Source organism: Microchirus variegatus, assembly GCF_963457635.1.
Source record: "Microchirus variegatus genome assembly, chromosome: 1".
Classification (NCBI taxonomy): domain Eukaryota; kingdom Metazoa; phylum Chordata; class Actinopteri; order Pleuronectiformes; family Soleidae; genus Microchirus; species Microchirus variegatus.
This window is the reverse complement of record NC_139802.1, coordinates 35,742,659-35,755,573: the sequence shown is the minus strand read 5'-3', so window position 1 is coordinate 35,755,573 and position 12,915 is coordinate 35,742,659. Positions and strand designations below refer to the sequence as shown.

The window sequence follows — 12,915 nt, the reverse complement described above, 5'->3', positions numbered from 1 at the left end:
TATAGAGAGTAATAGTTCCACCTGCTGGAAAGTTCTACAATTAGCTTTATGAAAAACTGATGATTTACATCAGGGTGTCTCACTCCTGGTCCTGGTGTTTCCCTGCTCCAACACAACACACCTAGTTCAAATAAATCAGGTTCAGACCATTTGAATCAGGTGTGTTGGAGCAGAGAAAACACCTAAAACACTCAGCACAGTGGCTCCCCAGGAGCAGGAGTGAGAAACCCCTGATTTACATCATTGGATCTTGAAGGACACCGTGACCTTGGCTGACATGGTTGAGCACGGAGCATCTGAGTGAAACACACAGTGCGTTTCTGCTGCTGCTGCTGCTGCTGATGATGATGATACCAGGCGGGGAAAAGGCGCATCCTCCTCCTCCTCCTCTTTCTTTCACATTTCGGTCACGCAGCTTTGCTCAGATTTGAGAGGAAGCATGGTGGATGTTTTTCTTTTGTCGCAGCTCACATTGGCTTTTTTATTTAAAAAGGAGGGGGGGAGATAGAAAAGCGTTTTAAACTGATGGGCACCGATGCCCCTTCTTAATCCGATTAATCAACCCCCGAGCGATTGATTCTGGAGAATCTAAATTTTGAGTTATTTTTGGATTGCTCTCATCCGACCGACCTACTGCACCAGTTTGCCAATCCGTCTGTTTTCTAATATCTGCAGCACTATACACACACTTAGATCTACATAGAGGATTCATGCACACAGGTTTGTATCACCCAGTAGCAGCGATGCGATGCCGTGGAGGCAGTGGACCACAGTGAGGTGATGGACTATGTCCAGTCCAGCGGGTTCGAGCCTCCTCCTGCGCTCCTGGTCCTGACTGCAGCGGACAGAGACACCTGAGAAGCGGGTGTCGCCACCGTCATCTCCGGATGCTGCGCCGTAGAATGGGATACGTCGACCCATCGTCGGGTAAAGACATACTCGGCAACAGATCTCTTTGTTTCATGTTTATTTGCGCATTCGGACTCGTCACACTCTTGCAGCAGATCCTCTATGGGAAAAACTACATTAAGAGGTAAGACCTGGTTATTTTCTGCTTCACAGTGGGCATTCATAGCACAGCATATAAGAGAGTTAAACACACTAATGATATTATATATATAAAAGCATGCCTTCATAGCTCAATTTTCTTTAAATCAACATTAATGACTGTTTTTTGGAGCATAAATAGGTCAATGCAGGCTGTGTTTCAGGGGAACTCATGGGGAAATCACAAGCTCTAATGGCCGAATAGAACAATAGCAATTAACCATCCATCTTTCTTTCCCAGTGGCATAGAGACAGTTTCCATTGGATTTATTTTGTTTGGTCTTTTCTGAATATGAGGCATCACATTCATACCATACACAGTGCTGCAGCTGTATATGGTAATGGTTTTTTTTCCTTTTTCTTTCTCCCCCTCCTCCAATTTGATTTTACGTTTCTGCCGTATTGACTGGTCGTAGCCTACATCTTACAGAGCATCAGGTTATCCTATGCGACTGAAAGCTACTGGAGCTGATGATGATGATGATGATGATGTTGATGATGATGACAGATAGAAACAAATATTGTATTTCTGATCAGCACCCTGTTAAATCTTTTGTGCTACACTTGCAGCAACTGCAGAGTTCTGTATTTACCAGGACAGTAAATCCTGGATCTTGAGTCTACTCATCAGTTCGAACGGTTGATTTAAGGCCCCTGTCCTTCACAAAATGTCAGCGTGAGACGAGCAGATGCTGAGAAGCTGAGATGTTTGATCTCCGTAGGCGACGAACGAGATCTAACGAAGCCAAATATCACCTCAAACAATAACAAAGTGATGAGGAAACTTTACCCCCCCTCCCCAACTATCCTGTATAACACACAGCACATATATGCTTCTATCAGAGCAAACATATTATGTGCTGCAAACTGTAAGCTCCCCACAGCTTACTCTGCCCCCCCCCCCCCCCACCCACCCACCCTGCTGGGCTGGTCTGGATACTCAGTCTGGATTCATGGCATCAGGATCTCTGCAGTGAGATGTATGGATCCAGACACACACACACACACACACACACACACACTGACACATGCACATTTTTTTTGCTTGTGCTCTCACTTGTTCCTAGTGCTCAGCCTAGGGGCGAGGGGGGGGGGGGGTCCACACAACAGAAATCAGTGAACTCAGCAGCAGCCATTTTGCTTCAGTCTGTCTGCACACACCCCAGTGCAAGTGGGGGAAGGAGAGGGAGGGGTAGAGGGAGGAAGGAGATGATAGAGACTTGAATGTGGTGTGTGTGTGTGCATGCATGTGTGAAGCACAGTAAAAGGATAAAGAGAGAGAGCGAGGGAGAGAGACGTCATCTTATCTTATTCAAGCATCAACAATGCCAAGTTGTTGTTGCCACATGGTTGTTCGGCCGGGCCGCACCCATGCAGTCTGTTTTTTCCGACCCGGGGACATAATCGACAGAAGGTCTGCCCTGAGACACTGCAGGTCTCCCTGCAGGACCTTTCTGTGTTTCAAGAGTAAAGCCTTACAGGGTGTTCTAGTGTAGATGTAGGTCACGCTGGACGACCGGTGGATCCAGTGGAGTGCAACGATGCCACGGAACATCGTTGTGTGACACATTCGTCGCATTCCCTGCCTTCACTGACATCACTTTGGAGAATGTAGTCTTGCGTGGGGTGTAATGTTAGACACTTTAACACGTAAAAAATGATTTGCACATGAGATTTGCATTTCACGTGCTTTTTGACAGAAAATGTGTACACAGCCACCATTTCTAGTTTTGCAGCACTTCACCTGCAAAACTAAAGTCAAAGACGCTTGTGCGGTGATTGCATTAGTTCATTTCCTTTTTTTTGATAAAGACACTGGTGGACATACAGTCGCCTGCTAAGTGGTCATCTGATCAATTTACCTGCAGCCTTTTAACCAAAGAACCAAAGCCACAGATCCAGTATCTAAAAACATCCTTACATTAACAAAGCTGAAGGGCAGAATCAAACCCGATTAGGGCTTTGGAGCGACTTTGTATCTGCTCTTTGTTCAATCTAATGCTAAGATTACATTTGACTCAAATTGAGTTATTGGGAGATGAATGAGCTCTTAACATTTGGATGCAAGATCTGTGAGTTAGATGGAGTAATAGGAGGATGATTATGGGTGTTTTTTGGATGTAGAAAATATCAGTGCTGCACAATCTTTCCAGTGCTAGAAATCAGCCCACAGTAAAAGCACTTTGGTGATCTATTTTAGTTTATATGCAAAGTGACTAAAATGTGCCACTGCTTTTCTGTGTGAAGGACATCTGTCCTCAAGTGAGTTTTTTTTTGTTGCATTTTTGATGATGTTCAGTGTTCCAATGTGATGCTGAAGTGGCACTTTCTACAGAGACGCCAGATGTGCCTGCACATCAGTTCTCCACCGTGAATGCTCGCTCACTATACGCGCCCGGAGAGGCTCTTTATTTAGCACGACTCCCACAGAGCTCTCAGGGAAATTAGTCACACAAGAATACATTATCAGTCAGCTCAGAAGAAATTTCACCCCTGACAGATTTTTGGATGTATTAAACATGAGTCCTCCTGTTAAAATTCAAGGTAAAAATAGGCCCAATCCTTTAGATTTTTAATTTTTAAATCATACATTTCCTTATTAGTGGTATTTATTATTTTTATTATTATTATTATTACAAATCTCATGATAAGACTAAACATGTTCCTCCATCAAGATGAACATGGAAGCCTTTGTTCATTCCGAGTCTCACTGGCATAATTCATCTTTCCTCTTTTTGAGATCAAAGTTTTTATGCATGGCTCTTTTTCAAAGGAAGAACCATTATATGCATGTCCTGATGCTGTCAACGCAGTAATTCACAACATGAAAACTACTACAGCAACACTTATTTTGTTTTTCTGACATACATTTGTATTGCATTGTTGATTCAGCTCTTATCATGGGATTTGTGACGCTTCTCAAAATGAAACGTGTTTTTATTGCTTTATTCTATGAAGCGTTTCACTCGATCTGGCCCCAAGGAGACTGAACCTTGAAGAGGACTTTTGTTTATTATTGTAAACAGACTCGGAACATACCAGTGTCATACCCCGTCTCTCTGGGATTTATTTGTCTTTACTCAGAAAAATGTGAGGGTTATGAACTTGCTGCACCGAATGGGTTTGCTTTGACTGTGACGGTTATTGTGAAAACTGAGCAGAAAAGGTCAATACATCCAGACCTTGGTCACATGGCTGTGCTGGATCATACAGCAGCATAAAACACCTGTTTTTCACAGTCTGAACAGCTAAATCATGTGCTAATGTATTCAATCAGTAATATGTGGCTGAGTTAATGCATTCTATATTTAACTTTATTGTATCTACACTTGGCAAATTCTGTTGGCATCTCTCCCTCAGAGGTGCTCGGACATTTGTAGGAACATTGGCAGCGAATTTTAAATCGCAGCTACACGAATATATTACACATTTAACACTCGTTATTGCAAAGCATGAATGTTTGAATCACTCAATCCATATTGTCATGAACTGACAATCCATTCTAACACATTTGATGCCACATTTTGACTGTTTTTCTTTAGGCCAACACTCTTTTAATGTATATATGTCTGTGTGTGTGTGTGTGTGTGTGTGTGTGACTGAGTTGTGTGAGTGAACACATGGCCTTGGTTGTATGTGTTTGACATCTGCACAATGAGGACAATAAATCTCAATATGAACTCACTCATTTTCTTATTAGTGCACAACAGTTTAGCCGACTCAAAGGGGACGAGACAGGAAATTGGACCGGTCCTGTTAATTTCTCGGATGATGGATCGATGAAGCCTGCCAGAATTGGAAGGAAAAGGTACCTTTCCAGCGTGATTGACTGCACGACACCTCTGAGAAAAGAGAGTGTGAGAGACAGACAGACAAGATAGAGGAAACACAAGTTTCAAGAGACACCATAGTGACGAGCCCAGCCCTGCATGCCCACTAATCTCCTCAGATGCTGTAGACACAAGGTTGTAGCACATTTAGAAGTAACAAGTGTCTCTCTTTTTCCCCCACTACTTGTTTTGAAGATCTGCAGGTTTTAAGGAAGATACTGTCGTAAGGACCACGTCACATATTTAACTCTAACTAAACCTGTCTGCATGTTGACAGATGTATCCGTCAGAATTTTCAGCCTGATTCACAGATCAACACAATATTCAGACCCTGCATAGCTGACAATAAGAAGAAAACAAAACTCGCTCAAAGGTAGGCCTGTTTAAAAGGCATTTTTTTTCCGTAGTATTTTCACTGAAACCCAAGAATGCCTCTTTCTTTTTCATTAGTCTGAAAGGTATAAACTCTCATATTTTTTCAGTGGTGGTTGCACTTCAGATTTGCTCTTGCATGTTGTCTGATCCTGTCCGCCTCGAACTCCAGATCCCCCAAACCCCACCCATCCCCTCCAGAAGCTGGTTTTGAACCACGGTCTCCTGTTGATGTTCTGGCTTCGCCTCGCACCGCTCTGTCCCATCCAGCACCCATTTCCAAATGCCTTGTCCTCCTCAACCTGTGTCTCATGTGTTCTGCACAGCTCTGTGTGTATGCCATGTACATAGTGTGGACACTTTTCTCTGCTCTTGCAATCTCCCCTTCTCACATCTGCATTGTCTCTCTCTGCAACCTGGACCAAACTCCCGCCCCTTTTCTACTTTACTTTCCTTGTTACAAGAAGACGAGAATGTGTCAAAGTGTTTCCCCCCACAACCCCAAAGCTTCAAATCCTCATCGAGGATGTCAGTGTGGTAAAATGCTGTTAAGTCCTTCTCACCCTGGATTGGTTTAGAACCAGCTGGTTAACGTTTAAGCTGCCATAAGAGATAAAAAATTCATCTCATCAAGTGAATGACACAGAACTGAACACAGAACACTTGCAAAGGTTTCATCATCTTAGCTAAAACAAGCATGACTATCTAAAGCGATCATGTTAGACGGATGCTCGTCTCAGTTAAACCTCAGAAATATCCTGCATCATCAGGTGGATGTAGACAAACCAGTTTCATCGTTCCTTATTTGTACAACTTCATTACCGGCGACTCATTCTGCATCCCTCCACTGTGATGCTCATTGTATTATTTAATCATCATCGTTCATCTTTAAAGTCACCTCATTTACATCTTCAAGCCACAGGTAACGTGTTTCATTCATCTTTGTAAGCGCCACACTCCACTTAATCGGTTCACAAATGTGTTTTGACATATACAGCATGCAATTGCTGCCATTAAATCCCTCCCTAAAGCAATGCACATTTGAAATATATTCAGAGCTTCACAAGAATCAAATGTTCCTTAGGAGGAGGTTCATTTGAAATAAAATGCCGTAGAGCCCCAGCAGTCCCACAAATGGGTTTATAATTTATATAATTGATAGATTGGCGAGACAACAACCGGTTATAGAGGTAAGATTGCAGATAATCATTGACGTACTGTCAATTAAACAATTGTTCCACGTATCTATTGCCTCATGTCTGTCTGCCAAGGTTGAATTTACATGCAAATTAGAACTCTTTATATTATAATTGTATTATCATTATATTATAATTATATTATTATATAATGGCGGTACCACTACATTCTGCACAGTGAGCATTTAAATACGTCTTTAATGTTTATTTTCTCATTATAATAATTTACGGTGAGATACTTAAGTGTTTACTGTTTTTTTCCGATTAGTTAGACAATATCAATCAAAAATCATCATACTGGAGCAGGACACACTATGACCAAAGCAGGACTGAGAATGGCTTGCTGAACAGCGACACCTGTGGCCACATGTAGTAATCACAACATAACGGTGCATTGACTTCATCTTAATTTCCAAATAACAAAACCGTATGTATGCGTGATGCCAAAGGTTATTTTTAGAGATTAAAAATACGTTTTCTTACAATATATCTAGTCAAATGCCGTTACACTGATATTTCCCTTATTCTCTCCATTGAACCCTCACTCTAACCAGAGAGAGATTGCATGTAAAGACAATGTTGTGCAGCAAGAAATGAGGCTTTCAGTTAATTATTAGACAATCATTAACTTAATGAGTGAATGAATCCTTGAATCCTCTAACTTGGGTACTTTGGGTTCATGTCACCATTTCAGTGGTCCAATTGATTAATTTAAGATAATGATTATAATGAAAATCGACTTCCCAAATGTTCACGGTTGCCTGTTTGCATGGCCATCTGTGTTTGTGTATCAAAATGATCAAGAATCAGCCATTGAATCACTTATTGTATGCAGCACAAAAGACAGAGTAGATATAATTAGCTTCATGACTTCATAAATCAAATGCCTGGCACTGAAGGACAGACCCTTTCATACTCATGTCCTTGAGACACTACACACACGTCTCACAAACAATACCAGCCTTAAATCAGTTTCTCATCATAATCAGAGCGGCGATTGAAAATAGGAGATGTATTGTTTCTCTTTCCCCAGCGTAACATTGATTTAGACTAAGATGGAACACAATCTGCTGCAAGTGTCCAGTACACACCATTGTACTCTCCTGTTTGTGACGCCTAAAACCAGCTCCATCACTTCTGTCATTCGCCCATCCCACAATGCTATTCTGATATTCTATTCATAAAGTCAAACGACAAAACCTTTTGTATGAAATCTAAAGTAAATTTTGCTCTGTTTATTTATTTATTTTTTTTTTTAAATATCTATATTTATTGCATCTTCTCCCCACAGCCTGTTGTTGTGAACTCTGTTGATTCTTTTGTGTCTGAGGAGAGGAGACGTGAAGGCAGAGGATGACTGTTTCTATCCCACCAGGTATCTGGAAAGCTATGAAGGAGCCTTTGACTACAACTCCTCGACATGCAGGGAGCTCAGACAGGAGATTATGGATGTCAAAGTCTTGACAATGTGAGTCATTCTTTCTTTTAACACAAGAGGGAATATTCACTGCCTCACTATATTCACAATGATATATGGAGATAGATTAGGTGAATACCCTGCAGGTATCAGGAAACAAGAATTAGGCTTTTAAAAGGCCTTTGTTTTAAAGGTGCATTATGTAATAAATCTAAAGCAACTGGTCATAAAATCCTCCTAATATGTCACAGAGACTCAGGAATAATGTTCATATAACAAACTGAACTCGCCAACAACAACAGTACAGACAAAATATTTGCATTAAAAAAAATATTTTGCAGACTGCAAATCATGTTTATGTTTTGAAAGTTTTCGGCATGTGGCGCCACCTACCGCCGCCTACCGATCATTGCAGTCAGTAGAGTCTCAGCTGCCGAGCAACCACAGGTTGCCAGTTACGTCAGAAAACGAAACCTAAAAGACCTCGGTATTTTGAATTTGAATGTGGTAACCGTTTTTGGCCACATTCTTACATATGGCACCTTTAAAGTTTTAGAGGTATTTAAATTAGTCAAAGATGATCTGAATTGATATTGGGACCATGCATAACCTTATTTTCTTACTCTTAGAAATAAAAGTACTAAGTAGAACCATATAAGGGTCTTCGGCTTGGAGAAGTTCAGGAAATGGGTTTTAAAGGGTGCTCTGGATCAAAGTGGTTTTTACTGGAACCATTAGTGTTACCAAGAACCCTTGAAAAACCCTTTCTTAGGGAAAGAAGCAAATGGTTCCGGGTAGAACCTCAGCCCTTGTAGAAGGACCCTTTTGGAACCCTTATTTCTAAGAGTGTACCTCAATCACATGAAAGTTATTTCATGCTCCCCTTTTTCTATAATTATTAAACAAACTTTGTCAGATTTAACTGCAGACACTATATATAAATAATACTTTATTGTTACATGATGCAGACGATTATTGCCCATATTCGATTCACTCCACAAGCAGCCAGTTGTGCTCAAAGCAATCCGTGCAGCATATTCCCTCTGGTATGAATACGAACATTATCCAGTGACCTTTTCTGCACGTCCTTGAGGCGGTAAACGTAAATTGTCGTACACATTCGGGCTCTCGATGAGTCGCTGTGAGCCACTCTGGCTGTGGCAGAGAGCAGCTGCTGTCACTCTGCCAGACAGTCAAAGTAATGGTGCCACTCAGGCGCCTCCAGCTAATCACATCTCCCCATCATCTCAGACGGAAGGACATTTCAAGGACTCCTATTTACAGACACTGAAGAAGCCACTGCCTTTGTTTTAGATCCGGTGGCATCAGCGGTGCCACCGCAGTGTGATAATCTCACTGTCACTGTTTTTGATGCTTGTTACATTTACTGCCTTTGTAGAAACAAGGTTATTCGGAAAAAACATGGCCATGGGTATCCTTCCTCATACCACAAGTCTCTCTGCCTATCTGCCAGGGTGAAAACCTCCGACCTGTTCGAGAGGTGGCGCAACCTGCAGGTGTGTAAGTGGGAGCAGAGCAAGGAGGAGGCAAGCAACTTCAAGTGAGCATCACTGTGTGTCTGGAGGGAATGTTGTACACTTGTTGACTTTATCACGTCTGTAATTTGTGTCGTTCTGTTGTCTCGGTTTCATAACTGTATGTGTGGTATTTATAACTCTCGGAACAAAGTGTTGTGCACATTGTTCTTTCTCAGCATCACAATCAACATTCTGTTTAACCCAAATGTCTTCTGTTCCGGTTAAACAGCTCAAAAAAAATGTCAGTTTCATTTGATAAGCACTAAAAAAAACAAAGAAACACATGGATTTACAAAGAAAATGACACTGTTTCAGAGTTTAGAGATTCAAGTAAATTGGTCATTTTTATGTAACATCACATAAGTCTATTTATATGTTGTTGATTTAAGTGAAGTGTTACAAATTACATAGCCAGTCATACATTGCCTATATAAGCATTACTAGCTGGTGCATGGTTCTCTTTGTTAGACCTTCGCCAAATATGCAAACTCAATTTGTGGCAGAAAATAATGTTTTCATTTCTTATTTCTTTTTTATTTGACATAAATAAATTGGTTGACTTTGAAATAACAATAACTTTCACATGCACAGATGTGGGGTCTGCATGAGGCCCAGTATGAAGGTAACGTCAGTGTAAACACAACACATGTGTGAAGCCCGTTTTTTTTGTCGTTGTGCAGCCACACACGCACACACGCCGAGACGAAACTCACTCAGACTTTTTCCTGTGGTGTTTTTTATTCCCTCAAGGATGTCTCTGTCTCGCTGCTGTAACGCGCCTTCGTTTCTGTTCACCACCAAGAGGAACACTCCTGCAGGGACCAAGCTGAGGTACGAGGTGGACACCAGCGGCATCCTTCCCATTTCCATAGAGGTGTTCAAGATGTTCCCAGATGTGAGTTAGTTTCCCGTGGCGCCGTCTCGTTTCATCACAAGTATCGTCTTATCGAAAACCAATGAAACTGTTTCTGTCTGTTTGATCCAGGACATGCCTTATTCCAAATCGCAGTACAAGAAATGCGCTGTTATCGGGAATGGTGGCATCCTGAAGAACAGCAAGTGTGGAAAGGAAATCGATTCAGCAGATTTTGCCTTCAGGTAAAATGAATGTAATCATTTGGTCTACACTCTTAGAAATAAGGGTTCCAAAAGGGTCCTTCTACAAGGGCTGAGGTTCTACCTGGAACCATTTGCTTCTGAAAAACCCTTTCCTGAAGGAAGGGTTTTTCAAGGGTTCTTGGTAACACAAATGGTTCCAGTAAGAACCGTTTTGATCCAGAGAACCCTTTAAAACCCCTTTACTGAATTAAGGGTTTTAAAAGGGTTCTTGGTGGAACCCTCAAAAAGGGTTCTCCTATGAGGAGAAGCCGAAGAACCATATATTGTTCTACTTAGCACTTTTATTTCTAAGAGTGTAGTGTCGATTTGTTTAGAATACATTTTTACAACTGTATGAGTAGTGGATTGAATTTCTGCCAATTAAACCCTCTTAAATATTACACACTGGACCTTTAACAGTGTGACATTTTTCAGATCTACTGTTTTATTACAACTCCTAACTTATACATAGAAACATTGCATTCATACATTCGTTTATGCTCACTTGCTGTTTATTTTAGTATCAGTAAATGTTTTAATTTACTGCCTGAGCACTTACTGTTTTTGGTAAATGGTAAATGGTTTTGTATTTATATAGTGTAAAACCTATATAAACTGTATACTACAGTTTCCGTACACCCATTCACTCACACTTTCATACAGCGCATCTATGTGCAGAGCATTTTCTATCACTCATCTTTCATACCCTACTCACACAATCAAAACGCAATTTCGATTCCTTGTATGTCTGGTCCGCGACCCTTCAGTGGAGGATAAAGCGGTAGATAATGGATGGATGTCTGGTACATGTGAAGAAGAATAAAGCTGACTTGTGAACCCCCTTTTCTTTTGTTGCAGGTGCAACATACCGCCCATCAATGACAAGTATTCTGAAGATGTTGGCACTAAAACAGATTTGGTGACAATAAATCCCAGCATAATTACTGAGAGGTACTGTAAATATGGGTTACAGTGAGGAACCAGATCTTGTGTGTTCTTCTCTTTTGTTTTTATTGTCTATTAACCTTTGACCTCCCCTCGTCCCCACTGCAGATTTCAGAAACTGGAGAAATGGCGGCGTCCATTCTACGAAGTGCTCCAGAATTACGAGAACTCCTCAGTGGTGCTTCCAGCCTTCTACAACACGCGCAACACGGACGTCTCATTCAGAGTCAAGTACATGCTGGACGACTTCGACTCCCAGAGAGGCGTCTTCTTCTTCCACCCGCAGTATCTGCTCAACGTGCAGCGCTTCTGGGCCGTGCAGGGTGTCCGGGCCAAGCGGCTCAGCAGCGGCCTGATGCTCGTCACCGCTGCCTTGGAGATGTGCGAGGAGGTCCACCTCTACGGTTTCTGGGGATTTCCCATGAACCCCTCTGGCATCTTCATCACTCACCACTACTACGACAATGTCAAGCCACGGCCGGGCTTCCACGCGATGCCTCATGAAATTTTCAACTTCATTCAGATGCATACTCGAGGCATCGTCCATGTACACACGGGACAGTGCACGTGATTCCCTCGCTCTTCTGCTCGAACACGGAAGCTCAACGTTTGAACTTTTTAGTACCTTTTATTTAAAAGCAGGGTTTGTCTGCCATCTTTTATTTTGGGTGAATTTGACAAATTACAATCTCCTCTGTATTTAAAAAGAAGAGTTGACCAGGAGCGTTCACTTCTTTGCTCTCACTGACTCAACTACACGTCGACGGTTGCTTGCTTTAATTACCAGTGTACTTCTGTTCAAGATCTTAAAGGTCCAGTGTGTAACATTTAAGGGGGTTGAAATTGAATACACAGGAGTATGTTTGTATAAGTGTGCAATCACTTTAAAATACTTTTTTTTTTAGAAAAAGTTACGTTTTTCTAGCCTTAGAATAAGCCTTTTATATGTACTTTGAACAAGGACCTTGTTTTCCAAAGGCCACCATCTTCTACAACAATTCAAACCAGCCAGATATGCATTTTGTGTTTTGAAGTAGAGGCTTCCTACACAAATGATATATGAAGGCCACTAGAATTCTCTGATGCACATATGGAGAGGTCTGCGGACGAGTCTTCCGTATGTTACGGTCATGAATTCTTACACACTGGACCTTAAAGTTGTTATTATTTATTCAGTCAAATCACTCTGGTTACATATGACAATAGGATGCTTGTTTTTAATGTAAAAAAAACAACTCTTCATAGTGATGTTGTTTCTGTGAAGTTTTCTAGTGGCTCTGCTGTACAGAGGTATTGTTTTTATACTTAATATTGCACAAGATATTTATGCCGATATGGGGGCAATTGTGGGCGTCTTCGTGCTCCCTATTACTTCTTCTGTGTGAGTGTGGCAGCTTTTCATGTTTCTGATAAAAAAACAAAACCTGAACCTTGATATTAGGCTTATAATTTGAAAAAGAAAATAGGCAAAA

At 41.4% G+C, this 12,915-nt stretch overlaps 1 protein-coding gene across 5 annotated transcripts; it reads left to right on the top strand.

Annotated features, from left to right (window-relative positions):
* Positions 1-887: 887 nt before the first annotated feature.
* Positions 888-12,014, top strand: st8sia5 (ST8 alpha-N-acetyl-neuraminide alpha-2,8-sialyltransferase 5; the record flags this gene model as incomplete). 5 transcript variants are annotated; one of them, XM_083894557.1, is made up of 9 exons in its annotated part: positions 888-1,033; positions 4,748-4,855; positions 5,155-5,250; positions 7,821-7,913; positions 9,337-9,423; positions 10,151-10,295; positions 10,386-10,498; positions 11,357-11,449; positions 11,552-12,014. In XM_083894557.1, the coding sequence occupies 9 exons, from the start codon at positions 888-890 to the stop codon at positions 12,012-12,014; spliced, it is 1,344 nt and encodes a 447-aa protein (XP_083750683.1). The 5 variants fall into 5 exon arrangements, with proteins under 5 accessions (XP_083750683.1, XP_083750682.1, XP_083750685.1 ...); XM_083894556.1 differs by having other exon boundaries at positions 9,262-9,423; XM_083894559.1 differs by lacking the exon at positions 5,155-5,250.
* Positions 12,015-12,915: the final 901 nt, after the last annotated feature.